Source organism: Ruditapes philippinarum, unplaced genomic scaffold (genome assembly GCF_026571515.1).
Source record: "Ruditapes philippinarum isolate M1 unplaced genomic scaffold, ASM2657151v2 ctg1450_1_1_1_1, whole genome shotgun sequence".
Lineage (NCBI taxonomy): Eukaryota > Metazoa > Mollusca > Bivalvia > Venerida > Veneridae > Ruditapes > Ruditapes philippinarum.
Genome location: NW_026851729.1, coordinates 1 through 15,290, shown reverse-complemented (window position 1 = coordinate 15,290; position 15,290 = coordinate 1). Strand labels below are relative to the sequence as shown.

The following is a 15,290-nucleotide window of genomic DNA, read 5'->3' as shown; positions in this document are numbered from 1 at the left end:
TAACACACATATTCAATAAGTGACTATATAATGATAACAAACATATTCAATAAGTGACTATAAGATGATAACAAACATATTCAATAAGTGACTATTCGATGATAACAAACATATTAAATAAGTGACTATAATATGACAACAAACATATTCAATATATGACTATTCGATGATAACAAACATATTCAATAAGTAACTATATGATGATAACAAACATATTCAATAAGTGACTATATGATGATAACAAACATATTCAATAAGTAACTATATGATGATAACAAACATATTCAATAAGTGACTATATGATGATAACAAACATATTCAATAAGTAACTATATGATGATAACAAACATATTCAATAAGTGACTATTTGATGATAACACACATATTCAATAAGTGACTATATGATGATAACAAACATATTCAATAAGTAACTATATGATGATAACAAACATATTCAATATGCAACTATATGATGATAACAAATATATTCAATAGGTGACTATTCGATGATAACAAACATAATCAATAAGTAACTATATGATGATAACAAACATATTAAATAAGTGACTATATGATGATAACAAATATATTCAATAAGTAACTATATGATGATAACAAACATATACAATAAGTGACTATTTGATGATAACACACATATTCAAGAAGTGACCTATGATGATAACAAACATATTCAATATGCAACTATATGATGATAACAAACATATTCAATTAGTGACTATTTGATGATAACACACATATTCAATAAGTGACTATATGATGATAATAAACATATTCAATAAGTAACTATATGATGACAACAAACATATTAAATAAGTGACTATTCGAAGATAACAAACATATTAAATAAGTAACTATAAGGTGATAACAAACACATTCAATAAGTGACTATATGATGATAACAAACATATTAAATAAGTGACTATATGATGATAACAAACATATTCAATAAGTAACTATATGATGATAACAAACATATTAAATAAGTGACTATTCGATGATAACAAACACATTAAATAAGTAAGTATAAGATGATAACAAACATATTCAATAAGTGACTATATGATGATGACAAACATATACAATAAGTGACTATTTGATGATAACAAACATATTCAATAAGTGACAATATGATGATAACAAACATATTCAATAAGTAACTATATGATGATAACAAACATATTAAATAAGTGACTATTCGATGATAACAAACATATTAAATAAGTAACTATAAGATGATAAAAAACATATTCAAAAAGTAACTATATGATGATAACAAACATATTCAATAAGTGACTATAAGATGATAACAAACATAACAAACATATTCAATAAGTAACTATAAGATGATAACAAACATATTCAATAAGTAAATATATGATGATAACAAACATATTCAATAAGTGACTATAAGATGATAACAAACATATTCAATAAGTACTATAAGATGATTACAAACATATTCAATAAGTGACTACTTGATGATAACAAACATATTCAATAAATGACTATTCGATGATAACAGTCATATTCAATAAGTGACTATATGATGATAACGAACATATACAATAAGTGACTATTTGATGATTACAAGAGCGATCAGTGATCACATGTGTCGATCAATCCTGTAAAGTTTCATTAAAATTAGTAGGTATAAAATAAGACGAGTAATCATACGAGCAACGTCATACGTTATGAGCAACGTCATACGATATGAGCAACGTCATACGCTATGAGCAACGTCATACGTTATGAGCAACGTCATATGTTTTGAGCAACGTCATACGCTATGAGCAACGTCATACGTTATGAGTAATGTCATACGTTATGAGCAATGTCATACGTTATGAACAAAATCATACGCTCGAAGAGCACGGTATACGTTAAGGGAATACATTCAACAATAAAGGTCTTTGTTTCTTCTTCTGTGTTTGATGCTCGTCAAGTATTTTTGAAATATAATTAACAACTGTCTTGTAAATGATTACTTTAAATAGAAAGTGAAAATATGAACGATCAGGAAAAAAATCGAATTATACAACAATATTATTTTAATGCGGAAAATCCTGCAGCTTATGCCAGCGCAAGAAAACTGTTTCATGTACTTGATAAAAAAACACCCAGGAATATTTACAATAGGAAAAATCGGTATCTTGGAACATTTACCTTAGATTACATTAAACATTTATGGTAGAAAGAAATGAGACATGCGGGGGACGTTATTAATATCTGTGAACCCCAAACACAGAATTACTCAAATGAGTACTTATAACTTTCATTTCTCATTTGATCTACCTATTCAAGTGCTTCCACGTTATAAATAAGAAAGTTTCGAAACAGGCGTTTGAACAATAAGGACGTACGCACGTGTACCACTTTTGTATTCTATATAAAGTGGCCACATTAGGTAGGGAGAGAATTTTCGGGTTTGATCGAGAATGAATTAATTTACTATTGCTATTATTAGAATTTCCAGCTAACCTTTGAAATGAAACAGTAGCGAATAAATTCTCAGCTTTGTTGTATTTTCAAAACACGAGGATTTCTGATCCTCATTTACATTTAAATCACCCTTTAAGATTTTTTACTAACTTTCAGCGAAATTATTTTTTATAATGATAAGCTAATAATAGAAATTCATACAGTGCATCATGCATGATAACATGCAGCAATGCTGAAATTGTACACACTAGCCTTTCAATTAGCCTTATTCAGCTGTTATATACATTTGGAAGAAAAGTAATATGCCAAACGCAAAGAGACTTAATCGTAAAAGTTCTTAAAAGTTCCACCTAATTCCCCATCACGTAAAAGTTTAATATTCGTTTACATTACACGCCACAACGCACATTGTACTACATTTTTGCTTTTACACTTCAACAACTACTTAATTAACAGTTTCGTGTTCATACGGTTATGTAAAGTCTTCTTATTGATCACGGTGAAAGGTATAAGTATTTTACTAACTCAAATAAAGTATTTTGTATTATTCCGTGGCGACGATTTAGTATAACCTCAGAATAGGCAAAAAGAAAGGGTAATGTTTTTTTATAAAGAGGCACTCGCTAAAACCACAAGTCTACTTCCTTTAAAATAAGGTAAATAGCACAGTAAAACAGTACATCATCCAATATAAAATTTTATTACAAAATGTCAGCATTAAATATTTCAGTTATTATAGTAAAGACAAAAGTTCGCTGTATATTCACTGTATAAAACATCACGTTTGAACATCTTTAAATGTGAACATATTCTCCTTGTGGAATGTCCCTCAGTTTCACCTCTTCAACGTTGTTGATGACTACTTCATTCTTCCAGAATAAAATGGTCCACCATTTATCTGCAATATAAAATCACTTACTTTTCAACATTTAAGCTTAACAAGTAAAGAAATACTATTTTTAATGGATATATTTTTAAAACATCTCACCTTTCAAAATTATTTAACAGTCAAGTGAGTCAGTACTCTTTCTTTTGAAATCTAAAGTCAGAGTTTAAACGAAATGGTTTACACATCATTTACGGTCACAGGTAAAATATCATGTATAAAAATATGAAAAAATGTTAAGTAACCTTAGTAACGAGGTATTTAATCTCTAGGTTTAAAATTGAAATTCAAATGTTTGGTTAACGTTATGGAGAGTTTATGAAATAAGTGATGGGTATATTACGTTTAAAGGGCTGTGTAAAATGCAAATCGACTTTTTAAAAAAATAAACTACAACCTTATGTACACGAAATCAGTCATTAGAAAAACTGATAAACATTCTTATTCTTATTTAAATAAAACTAGAGTAAAACATACCTTTTGTAGGATTATATTAATTCCACAAACCACTTTTTTTATCTTTGTCTGTGATGCAGTTGTAATAATTCCATATTGCGTTTAATTATATATTCCAGATATGAATTTATTTTCATAATAAATTCGCGGAGAAACTATATAGCATGAACTTATATTCCAAACATGAATTTATTTGCATCAACATTTCACAGAAAATTTTTTATTTAAACTTGAAAAAATCAACATAGTCATTTTTTTATAAGAAAAATACAATGCTTTATGTTATACACCAGTCCTTTTAAAAAAAGTTAGCACCGATCCCAACTTGTAAAATATTTACACGTAGGCAATTTCGTTTTTACAATTCGGTATCTAATGAATACTTCAATTTCCAACCGAGAAAACATTCTTTCAGAAAACAACAAGGCATTTCATCTTTTAAATCCCCTACAGACACTTAACTATGAATATATCCAAATTATCAATTTTATGCTAACACTTTAATTCACATGTACAGGCTGACCTAGTTAATTATAGGGTGTGTTTTTTAACCAGGGAAAATTTTAAATATGGTGTCGTGTTATAGTCATTATAAATCTTTTTATTTATTTATTTATTTATATATATATATTTTTGTCAAGTGAGCTTCAGGCGTATGATGATCTTCTAGGGTACTTGAAACCGACGCAAAACGTCGTACGTTTGTATAAATGAGGAGAAAATCGCATAGCCGGCACTAACTTCTGGAAGTCTAGGCAAGTTTCTGCAAAATGTCGCGGACTGTGAGGTTCGTATTTTGGTGCATGAAGGAAAGAACCTACATAGTATATAAAACTGTCGTTAAATAGGACATGTGTCATCGAGTTAAAATGTTTTACACCCAACATAGAAAAAATAGCATTTATTTACTTTATGGAAAACAGTGACTTAAAGCGTGTTACTTTGACGAGTGGCATGTGCCAGATTTTTATTCATGCTTTGCACATTAAAATAACTAGATTGCATATAGTACTACGTAAATTTATTTTACAATATATTTACACAATATAATGAAAGCATAATACCATCAGTGTTACAATAAGATTTATTAATACAAATTATACATGTATATATAATATTACTCAAATCATTGAAAATCTCTAGCTTTAACACAAGGGTTGAAATGTGAAAGGTAATGTGTCCATTTTACAATGTATTGTTTATTTGGCACACGCAACACCTTAACTATATGTTTCAGGTTTTACACAATCATTCGGAGTCTTCCTGATGTTCCATAGCATCCTGTCCTTCTAGCTCTGGAATTTCGTAACTATTTAGAACCTTGTCAAATAAAAACTGCCTTTTGAGTATACCGTATTTCAAAGCTTCCTCCTTGTCGTACCCATCTGTATCAATCAACCTATTCACTGTCTTTTTAATAGATTTATAAATAGGATCTTTTTTCATTGCTTCAAAACCACACCACTTTACTACCAAAACTGTTCATTAGTGCTTTCCTGTAGGTGCATTTCATGTTCCTGAAAGTCCTTTTCTTGGCTTCACTCAGACTGATGTCGGTATCATCCTCCATAAGCTCATTTACCATAGAGTCATACTGCGACTGGCACTTTTGAAACGCTTCATCTACAATGTTGTCCCAAGGATCGGTCATCAAAGACTTCTCTGAGGTGGCAGATGCGTCATCTTCAATGTCGCTATGACTGGACTCATTGTCTTCTATGGGTCCAAAAATATCCTCTTCCATCTATAACACATATTTAAAATTTTCCCTGGTTAAAAAACACACCCTATAATTAACTAGGTCAGCCTGTACATGTGAATTAAAGTGTTAGCATAAAATTGATAATTTGGATACAAGAATCTGGATATTCATAGTTAAGTGTCTGTAGGGGATTTAAAAGATGAAATGCCTTGTGGTTTTCTGAAAGAATGTTTTCTCGGTTGGAAATTGAAGTATTCATTAGATACCGAATTGTAATCAAAGCACAGAAGGCGCTGAATTTGTTTGGGTCTCAGAATGTCAGAAAGGTGAAGGTTGTGAGATTATAAACCAACTTGTTTTTGTATAGTGCCACCAATGCTTTCAAGCGTTTTCATTGTAGTAAATCGGCTATAAGACTAATTGCAACACTGATATTCAATCCAATGTTTATTTGACTTAAACAATGTGGAAATACAAAATGAAATGCCTTAACAGGGATTTGAACTCCAGACCTCTCGCTTCCTAAGCGAGCGCGCTAACCCCTCGGCCACGGTGAAGTTATATATTCACTGCTTGAAGAAAACCATATTATTCTAAATTAGGGTTTGTAATCCTGATTATTTCGACGCTAACTGTTGTTTAACACAGATGAAAATAATCAGGGAGCTTACTATAAGCATGTATATCTATAAAGAATAAAACAATATTAGAAATCTTCGACCATTCGGGAACTATTTTGCTTAAAAATTAATGCGCCTGTCATTTGACCATTTTTACGCAGTGATCTCCCCTGAATTTTTCGGCGTTAGTGTACATATAAAAAGAAGTAACCACTTCAAAAAAGCGGACTACTTTCGGCATTTGAAATTAACAGCATCAGACTCTGAAATTTCGCTACCATTATTTGTTTGGTCTGACGACCCAAACAAATAAAAACGAAATTGCCTACGTGTAAATATTTTACAAGTTGGGATCGGTGCTAACTTATTTAAAATTTACAAGTTGGGACTGGTGTATAACATAAAGCATTGTATTTTTCTTATAAAAGAATGACTATGATGATTTTTTTCAAGTTTAAATAATTTTTTTTCTGTGAAATGTTGATGCAAATAAATTCATGTTTGGAATATAAGTTCATGCTATATAGTTTCTCCGCGAATTTATTATGAAAATAAATTCATATCTGGAATATATAATTAAACGCAATATGGAATTATTACAACTGCATCACAGACAAAGATAAAAAAAAAGTGGTTTGTGGAATTAATATAATCCTACAAAAGGTATGTTTTACTCTAGTTTTATTTTAAATAAGAATAAGAATGTTTATCAGTTTCTCAAATGACTGATTTCGTGTACATAAGGTTGTAGTTTATTTTTTTAAAAAGTCGATTTGCATTTTACACAGCCCTTTAAACGTAATATACCCATCACTTATTTCATAAACTCTCCATAACGTTAACCAAACATTTGAATTTCAATTTTAAACCTAGAGATTAAATACCTCGTTACTAAGGTTACTTAACATTTTTTCATATTTTTATACATGATATTTTACCTGTGACCGTAAATGATGTGTAAACCATTTCGTTTAAACTCTGACTTCAGATTTCAAAAGAAAGAGTACTGACTCACTGGACTGTTAAATAATTTTGAAAGGTGAGATGTTTTAAAAATATATCCATTAAAAATAGTATTTCTTTACTTGTTAAGCTTAAATGTTGAAAAGTAAGTGATTTTATATTGCAGATAAATGGTGGACCATTTTATTCTGGAAGAATGAAGTAGTCATCAACAACGTTGAAGAGGTGAAACTGAGGGACATTCCACAAGGAGAATATGTTCACATTTAAAGATGTTCAAACGTGATGTTTTATACAGTGAATATACAGCGAACTTTTGTCTTTACTATAATAACTGAAATATTTAATGCTGACATTTTGTAATAAAATTTTATATTGGATAATGTACTGTTTTACTGTGCTATTTACCTTATTTTAAAGGAAGTAGACTTGTGGTTTTAGCGGGTGCCTCTTTATAAAAAACATTACCCTTTCTTTTTGCCTATTCTGAGGTTATACTAAATCGTCGCCACGGAATAATACAAAATACTTTATTTGAGTTAGTAAAATACTTATACCTTTCACCGTGATCAATAAGAAGACTTTACATAACCGTATGAACACGAAACTGTTAATTAAGTAGTTGTTGAAGTGTAAAAGCAAAAATGTAGTACAATGTGCGTTGTGGCGTGTAATGTAAACGAATATTAAACTTTTACGTGATGGGGAATTAGGTGGAACTTTTAAGAACTTTTACGATTACGTCTCTTTGCGTTTCGCATATTACTTTTCTTCCAAATGTATATAATAGCTGAATAAGGCTAATTGAAAGGCTAGTGTGTACAATTTCAGCATTGCTGCATGTTATCATGCATGATGCACTGTATGTATTTCTATTATTAGCTTATCATTATAAAAAATAATTTCGCTGAAAGTTAGTAAAATATCTTAAAGGGTGATTTAAATGTAAATGAGGATCAGAAATCCTCGTGTTTTTAAAATACAACAAAGCTGAGAATTTATTCGCTACTGTTTCATTTCAAAGGTTAGCTGGAAATTCTAATAATAGCAATAGTAAATTAATTCATTCTCGATCAAACCCGAAAATTCTCTCCCTACCTAAGGTGGCCACTTTATATAGAATACAAAAGTGGTACACGTGCGTACGTCCTTATTGTTCAAACGCCTGTTTCGAAACTTTCTTATTTATAACGTGGAAGCACTTGAATAGGTAGATCAAATGAGAAATGAAAGTTAAGTACTCATTTGAGTAATTCTGTGTTTGGGGTTCACAGATATTAATAACGTCCCCCGCATTTCTCATTTCTTTCTACCATAAATGTTTAATGTAATCTAAGGTAAATGTTCCGAGATACCGATTTTATTGTAAATATTCCTGGGTGTTTTTTTTATCAAGTACATGAAACAGTTTTCTTGCGCTGGCATAGGCTGCAGGATTTTCCGCATTAAAATAATATTGTTGTATAATTCGATTTTTTTCCTGATCGTTCATATTTTCACTTTCTATTTAAAGTAATCATTTACAAGACAGTTGTTAATTATATTTCAAAAATACTTGACGAGCATCAAACACAGAATGTCAGTTTTCAGAAGAAACAAAGACCTTTATTGTTGAATGTATTCCCTTAACGTATACCGTGCTCTTCGAGCGTATGATTTTGTTCATAACGTATGACATTGCTCATAACGTATGACGTTGCTCATAACATATGACATTACTCATAACGTATGACGTTGCTCATAGCGTATGACGTTGCTCATAACATATGACGTTGCTCATAACGTATGACGTTGCTCATAGCGTATAACGTTGCTCATAACGTATGACGTTGCTCGTATGATTACTCGTCTTATTTTAACACTACTGAAATTGCATTTGTGGTATAAGAGAAGTAGTCCGGACAAACTTTAGCAAACATATCACTAACTATTTGACAATAACAAACAAAACAATAAGTGGCCATCTGAATTTTACAATCCTAAAAAGGCAAAAGTTCGATGATAATCAACAGACAACAAGATAGATAACTCATGATAACAATAATAAATTATTATCTAATGATAACGAGCTTATGATAGAAATATATATATTTAGTTGAGACAACATGTATGGTAAGAATTTTTAACAAACGTTAAGGAAGATGATTAAACTCACAAGAAAGCACAAAATAATAATGAAAAGGTAATGTACAAACGAATTTCAAATAGTTCAATGTTCCCATTATTGTGCTCTGTATGTCTGTCTGTTTAACTGTCTGTCTATATGTGTGTCTGCCTCGCTGTCATGTCACGAAATTGATTGACCATCTCTTCGTGTTAGTATCTACATTCAACATTTGAATTAATGTTTTCTTTAAATGATAGCGAAACCAGACAGTATCTTATGCTCAATCATTAACCTTGTAAATATCAATGCTGTTCTCGTACATTCTAGAAATACACATCTTAGACATTTGTTTATTACAACACACTGACTGCACCGACTCCTTACCATCATCAGCTTTTACAACCTCTCCGACCAAGTTACCATTGGGTGCAAAAAGTAGAACATTGTTGGTTTTCTCTCCAGAAACTAAAACACTACCAGCTTCTGTCAGATAACAACTATTAGCCTCCTTTAATTGTTTGTCATTAAATTTCTTTAAAACCCGAACAGAAGGCTTTTTGCGCAAAACTATAAATCCGTAAAAGTAATCAGCAATATAAATCTTAGATGCATCCCTACTGACAGCTAGGCTGGATATGTCAGAGAACAGTCCGCTTCCTAATGCACCAGCACTGATCTTTTTAAGCTGCTCGCCAGACAATGTGTAGATGTATAATGCCCTGCTAATGTCAGATATGTATAGCTTATCACCTGAATAGGCAATCCCATAGCAGTTGAAGCCAGTTTTAAACCGGTTTGCTGTTCTCATTTCTTCTTCAAGAGAAATGAACCGAACTTCTTTTTCTGATCCTAGAGTTACTGCTACTTGTGATTCATTGATTGTACAAATCTGCCTTGGATCTTTAGATATATCACAGTAGTCCGTAACATTATAATTGTTGCTGTCTAAACGTTTAAGTTTCCTGTTGTTGTTATCAGCTATAATAATCGTGTCATCCTCCATAAAACATGCACATACTATATTACAGACATCTTTATCAGACTTTACTTTAACACAGAAAGACATGTTTGCTGTCATCTGAAGCAAGTGACGAGCAACATCAGTAGTTCCTTCTGTAACTACGTCAATGGTATTCACTTCTTCCAACAACGATGTAGGTTTCTCGCCATCTGGTTGACTTTCTTTGTCAACCGTAGCACTTTTCTTTTTTGTGTCTTCTAAACATTTGTTAACAACATGAGAAGTTTCTCCATCCAATGTTATTTTTATATCAACAAACGCTTCCGTTTGATTTCTGTTTGGAGATTCCTCATCAAGTGTACCCTCGGCTTTGTTTATTTGGAGGGGACTGATCTTTATTGACCCCTCCTTATTGACCCCAGAAGTAAGAAATTCTTTTTCCTGCAACTCTGACATCCTTTGCTGCAGTTTCTCTTCATCTTGATTTGCACATGTTAAACCCGCACTAATTGATATATTATAAACGCTACATTACATGTTCAATTTAAAATACAATTTTAAATATAATGGTTCTAATAAGCGTAAAGTATGGTGGCATATTTTTGCCACCAGATAACCATATAACTGACTAGTTACTTAAGAGGTTAACTAGTTACGTAACTAGTTAACCTCTTAATTAACTAAATGTAGTTAGTTATCAGGTTAACTAGTTACGTAACTAGTTAACCTCTTACTTAACTAGTTATGTATCAGATTAACTAGTTACGTAACTAGTTAACCTCTTAATTAACTAGTTAGGTATCAGGTTAACTAGTTACGTAACTAGTTAACCTCTTAATTAACTAGTTAGGTATCAGGTTACATAGTTACGTAACTAGTTAACCTCTTAATTAACTAGTTAGGTATCAGGTTAACTAGTTACGTTACTAGTTAACCTCTTAATTAACTACATTGTAGTAAGTTATCAGGTTATCTGGTGGCAGAAATATGCCACCATAGTAAAGTGAAAAACTTTGATGATACTTAATAAGGGATAAAATACATGTTCTTCTGTTTTGGCAATCAAAATAAAACGGTATTTATGTAAAGATAATTATCATTTTGTTATACTTGTAAAAATACCAGCTGTATACTATAACAAGAGCCACCGCTCGACTTCATGAAAGTTAATTATCAGAACTTTGGTTACGCGTAATCAGCTGAGAGTTGAAAAATAAAAGTTGCAGAATTGTACATTTTTGTATTAGGATTTTTTTTGTCTTTGGGTACTTGAATTTATGGATGGATCTGAATTCATGTCCATATGGCGTTGCGTCAAGTTCATGCAGTCTCAATTACGTTCGTTGATACGTGTATATAGAGATGAACAATAAATGGTCAAGTAACAAGTAAATTAAAGAGCGTTAAATATCACAATTTCACAATTTTTTTTTTACCATTCCACTTTTTGCGCGTAACTAAACTTCTGATAATTATCAAATATCACTACAAATTAAACCATTGCATGGTCAATACAGTTCTGCAAATTTTGATTACAAATTTGCCACTATTTTGCCTTTGTATGCACACAGAATTTCCAAGTAAAAAAGTACATAGTTTCTTTTGTTTGCAACTAAATATATGTAATAATCATATAAAAAAGCTTACCCGTGTTCATCTGATGTATATGAAGAACAACCAACTTGATCATGATTCTGACAGTACATATCAATGTGTTTATGACTTTGTTTGTCACAATGCTCTTCTGATCTACTCGTTAGGCTTTCGCCGATTCCGGACTTAACCTGACTTTCATCCAAGACCGACTGAACCTGGCTTTCATCCAACACCGACTTAACCTTGCTTTCATCCAACACCGACTTAACCTGGCTTTTATCCAACACCGACTTAACCTGGCTTTCATCCAACACCGACTTAACCTGGCTTTTATCCAAGACCGACTTTACCTGACTTTCATCCAAGACCGACTTAAGCTCACTTTCATCCAAGACCGACTGAACCTGGCTTTCATCCAAGACCGAATTAACCTGGGTTTCATCCAAGACCGACTTAACCTGGCTTTCATCCAAGACCGACTTAACCTGGCTTTCATCCAAGACCGACTTAACCTGGGTTTCATACAACACCGACTTAACCTGGGTTTCATCCAAGACCGACTTAACCTGGCTTTCATCCATCACCGACTTAACTAGGGTTTCATCCAAGACCGACTTAACCTGGCTTTCATCCAAGACCGACTTAACCTGGCTTTCATCCAAGACCGACTTAACCTGGCTTTCATCCAACACCGACTTAACATGGCTTTCATCCAACACCGACTTAACCTGGTTATCCTCTAAAACCTTGTGATGATCTTGGTTGTGAAGTTGAAGACATTTCACGCAGAAATAATCGTGACATTCTACACATTCAGTGTTTTTATCTCGATTTTTGCATGATGAACATAGTACAAGTGTTTCATCAGTAAAAATATCCGTATCCACATGTCCTGTAGCCATTTTGTCGTGGACAATTGATTTCTATTCACCGTCTGTTTCTATGTTGTGCAATACAGTTTGTTTTGTCCGAAATATACTTAAGTTGGTATTTGATTCCAAATAACATGTCAATTTTTCTGTCTAATCTTGGTGTACAAACAAATTACGAGTACGTTTGTACTTTCGGTTTAAGGTAGTACACCCCTAATGCACTGTCTCCACTTTGAAGAGTATTCAAATAGGCTAAAATCACTGTAAAGTGTATTGTAACTGAGGGGGCGTGGGTTCAAACACCAGAAGAGGCAATTTTTTTTCTTTCTTTTTTTTCTTTTTAACATTTTTTATTAATCTCTCAGACCCCCTATGGAAGAAAAAAGTGTTTTATTTTAATTATATAATTATTGTAGGTATTTATTTACTAAATAATGCCAAATTTAATAGCAAATATGATACCAGATATTTTCAAAGTTTAATAAAATAAAAACTAAACGGTAAAAGTATTTTATATTTTGCAAGACCAACCAATATACATTAAAGAAAATTTAGGCAAACTTTGAAAATAGCCCCTCATTTTGGAAAATTTTAGGGATATTTTAAATAAGGCTTTTTATATAGGGAAATGGTCAAATTAGTGTTAAAAGTGGGTGGGGTAGGGTTGATATTATATAGATTATTTAGAGTTTCCTCATGTCTGAAAAAATCCCTTCTTATGGCAAAGTTTTAGTTCATAAAAATGTCCGTAACTCATTAACCACATGGTAAATTTTAAGGCATATAACTGTCCTATGTTGTCAAATTTACAATTCCTTATAGTGCCCATTAGGGGTGTACTACCTTAAGGTGGGAAAAACCCGTAGTCAAAATAATTATATTGGCTAGATTCTGATTGGCGTCCGCGCCGAAGCGCGGCGCCTTTTATTGGCGTCCGCGCCGAAGCGCGGCGCCTTTTATATGTAATGAAATCAGATTTTGTGAAAGGGCGACAGCAACTTCTCGAGCCTTTTATAGTTATTCATAATAAAAGCCGATCATTCCGATCGGTATGAGGGTGCTTGATTAGTCGCCGGTAGAAACCGGCGACTATATTTGTAACAGTTTAATATTATATCTATGGTAGGAGAAGGCCTTAAAATCTGAAAATAAAAGCAAATCAATTACTGAACAATTAAGGACCACAATTATTTTTCAGAATCTTAAAAATTCAAAAATAAATTAACGTTGCTAAATGAAATGAAATATACAAATATTGACATCTTAAAAAGCAACATTACAATTTTCATAAAATGAATTAATAACGTATCCCTATGGACCAGTCATTGAATTTAGGGATACTTTTATTTTTTTCTAAGTGTCAAGCGTTGCTATTTTATGATTGATAAATCATGAATGATATTTAAAATGACACATTTAAATTATCTGGTTGTTTTATATCTTATGACTATGGTGGCATATTTCTGCCACCAGATAACCATATAACTAACTAGTTAATTAAGAGGTTAACTAGTTACATAACTAGTTAACCTCTTAATTAACTAGTTAGGTATCAGGTTAACTAGTTACGTAACTAGTTAACCTGTTAATTAACTAGTTAGGTATCAGGTTAACTAGTTACGTAACTAGTTAACCTCTTAATTAACTAGTTAGGTATCATGTTAACTAGTTACGTAACTAGTTAACTTCTTAATTAACTAGTTAGGTATCAGGTTAACTAGTTACGTAACTAGTTAACCTCTTAATTAACTAGTTAGGTATCAGGTTATCTGGTGGCAGAAATATGCCACCATATATGACACCTATTATATTTCATTATTTTATCTAATTATAAACAGATTCTCCCTGTTCTATTGTAAGAATCACGTGACTACACGTTGTATGTTAGTGTTATAGAATCTATTAATAGTAACAGATTGCTGATATATGGAAGCACTGGAGTGCCCTTTTGACTTCTGACTTAATGACTTTTGACTATTGACTTGGGAGTTATGACTTGTGACTTCTAAGTTGTGACTTGTAATTTGTGATGATGCATTGCCGCTCATTTTAAGCCAGGAGATCCAACATGGCGGAGAGCGATTTGTCAGATGATGTAAGTTTTTATAATTTGCTTGAATATTCTTCTTAAATAATGTAATTTAGCGATGTTATACATATCCATCACTAATCGGGCAATACAATTTGGACGGTCTGTGTATTTTTGTTCTTTGAGATCTAGATGCGTTTACCATAAGAAATTAACACTCTCCTCAATGTGAGAAAAGTGACTCCTTTCAAGCCTCACGGGGGAACCGAGTCTAACTTCCATCAATCAAACAATCTATACTTAATGAAACTTATAAGTACTAAGATTTAAACTTGCAGATAAGCTCGAGTTTTCAAAATATATGCCAAATCAAGTATTGGCTTCTTGTTAAGATTGAATTATTACAAAATGCATTTACTGATATAAAATGATGATACTATGATAAGTGTTTATACAAGAATCGTTGTAATTATTCTATACAAGTATATATATTCATAATTATTCTGACCACTATATATACATGTACATAGAAAAGGTTGTCGGAATGATCGATTTCGTTTAGTGTATTAATACCATTCACACTCCTCTTCTTTAAATGACTGATTATGCAAAAATACAATTACACACCAATTTTTTTC

General features: G+C 31.8%; 1 protein-coding gene and 1 long non-coding RNA gene across 2 annotated transcripts; one reads left to right on the top strand and one right to left on the bottom strand.

The window, feature by feature from the left end:
* Positions 1-4,905: 4,905 nt before the first annotated feature.
* Positions 4,906-8,393, top strand: LOC132738364 (uncharacterized). Its single transcript, XR_009626865.1, has 2 exons — positions 4,906-6,787; positions 7,254-8,393. It is a non-coding gene; the product is annotated as an uncharacterized LOC132738364 (long non-coding RNA).
* A 1,060-nt stretch (positions 8,394-9,453) lies between these two features.
* Positions 9,454-12,819, bottom strand: LOC132738354 (uncharacterized). The gene is made up of 2 exons (XM_060725844.1): positions 11,803-12,819; positions 9,454-10,660 (listed from the first exon to the last, which is right to left on the bottom strand). Exons 1-2 carry the CDS (start codon positions 12,651-12,653, stop codon positions 9,475-9,477), a joined length of 2,037 nt encoding a protein of 678 aa, XP_060581827.1. The 5' UTR covers positions 12,654-12,819; the 3' UTR covers positions 9,454-9,474.
* Between the last annotated feature and the right edge of the window lie 2,471 nt (positions 12,820-15,290).

What these genes read in the sequence shown, in the direction of transcription:
- LOC132738354 (XM_060725844.1), bottom strand. Translation starts at nt 12,653, where the DNA reads ATGGCTACAGGACATGTGGATACGGATATTTTTACTGATGAAACACTT. An exon ending in TATACATCAGATGAACACGG is followed by an intron (nt 10,661 to 11,802) that starts GTAAGCTTTTTT and finishes TATATCAATTAG; the next exon opens with TGCGGGTTTAACATGTGCAA.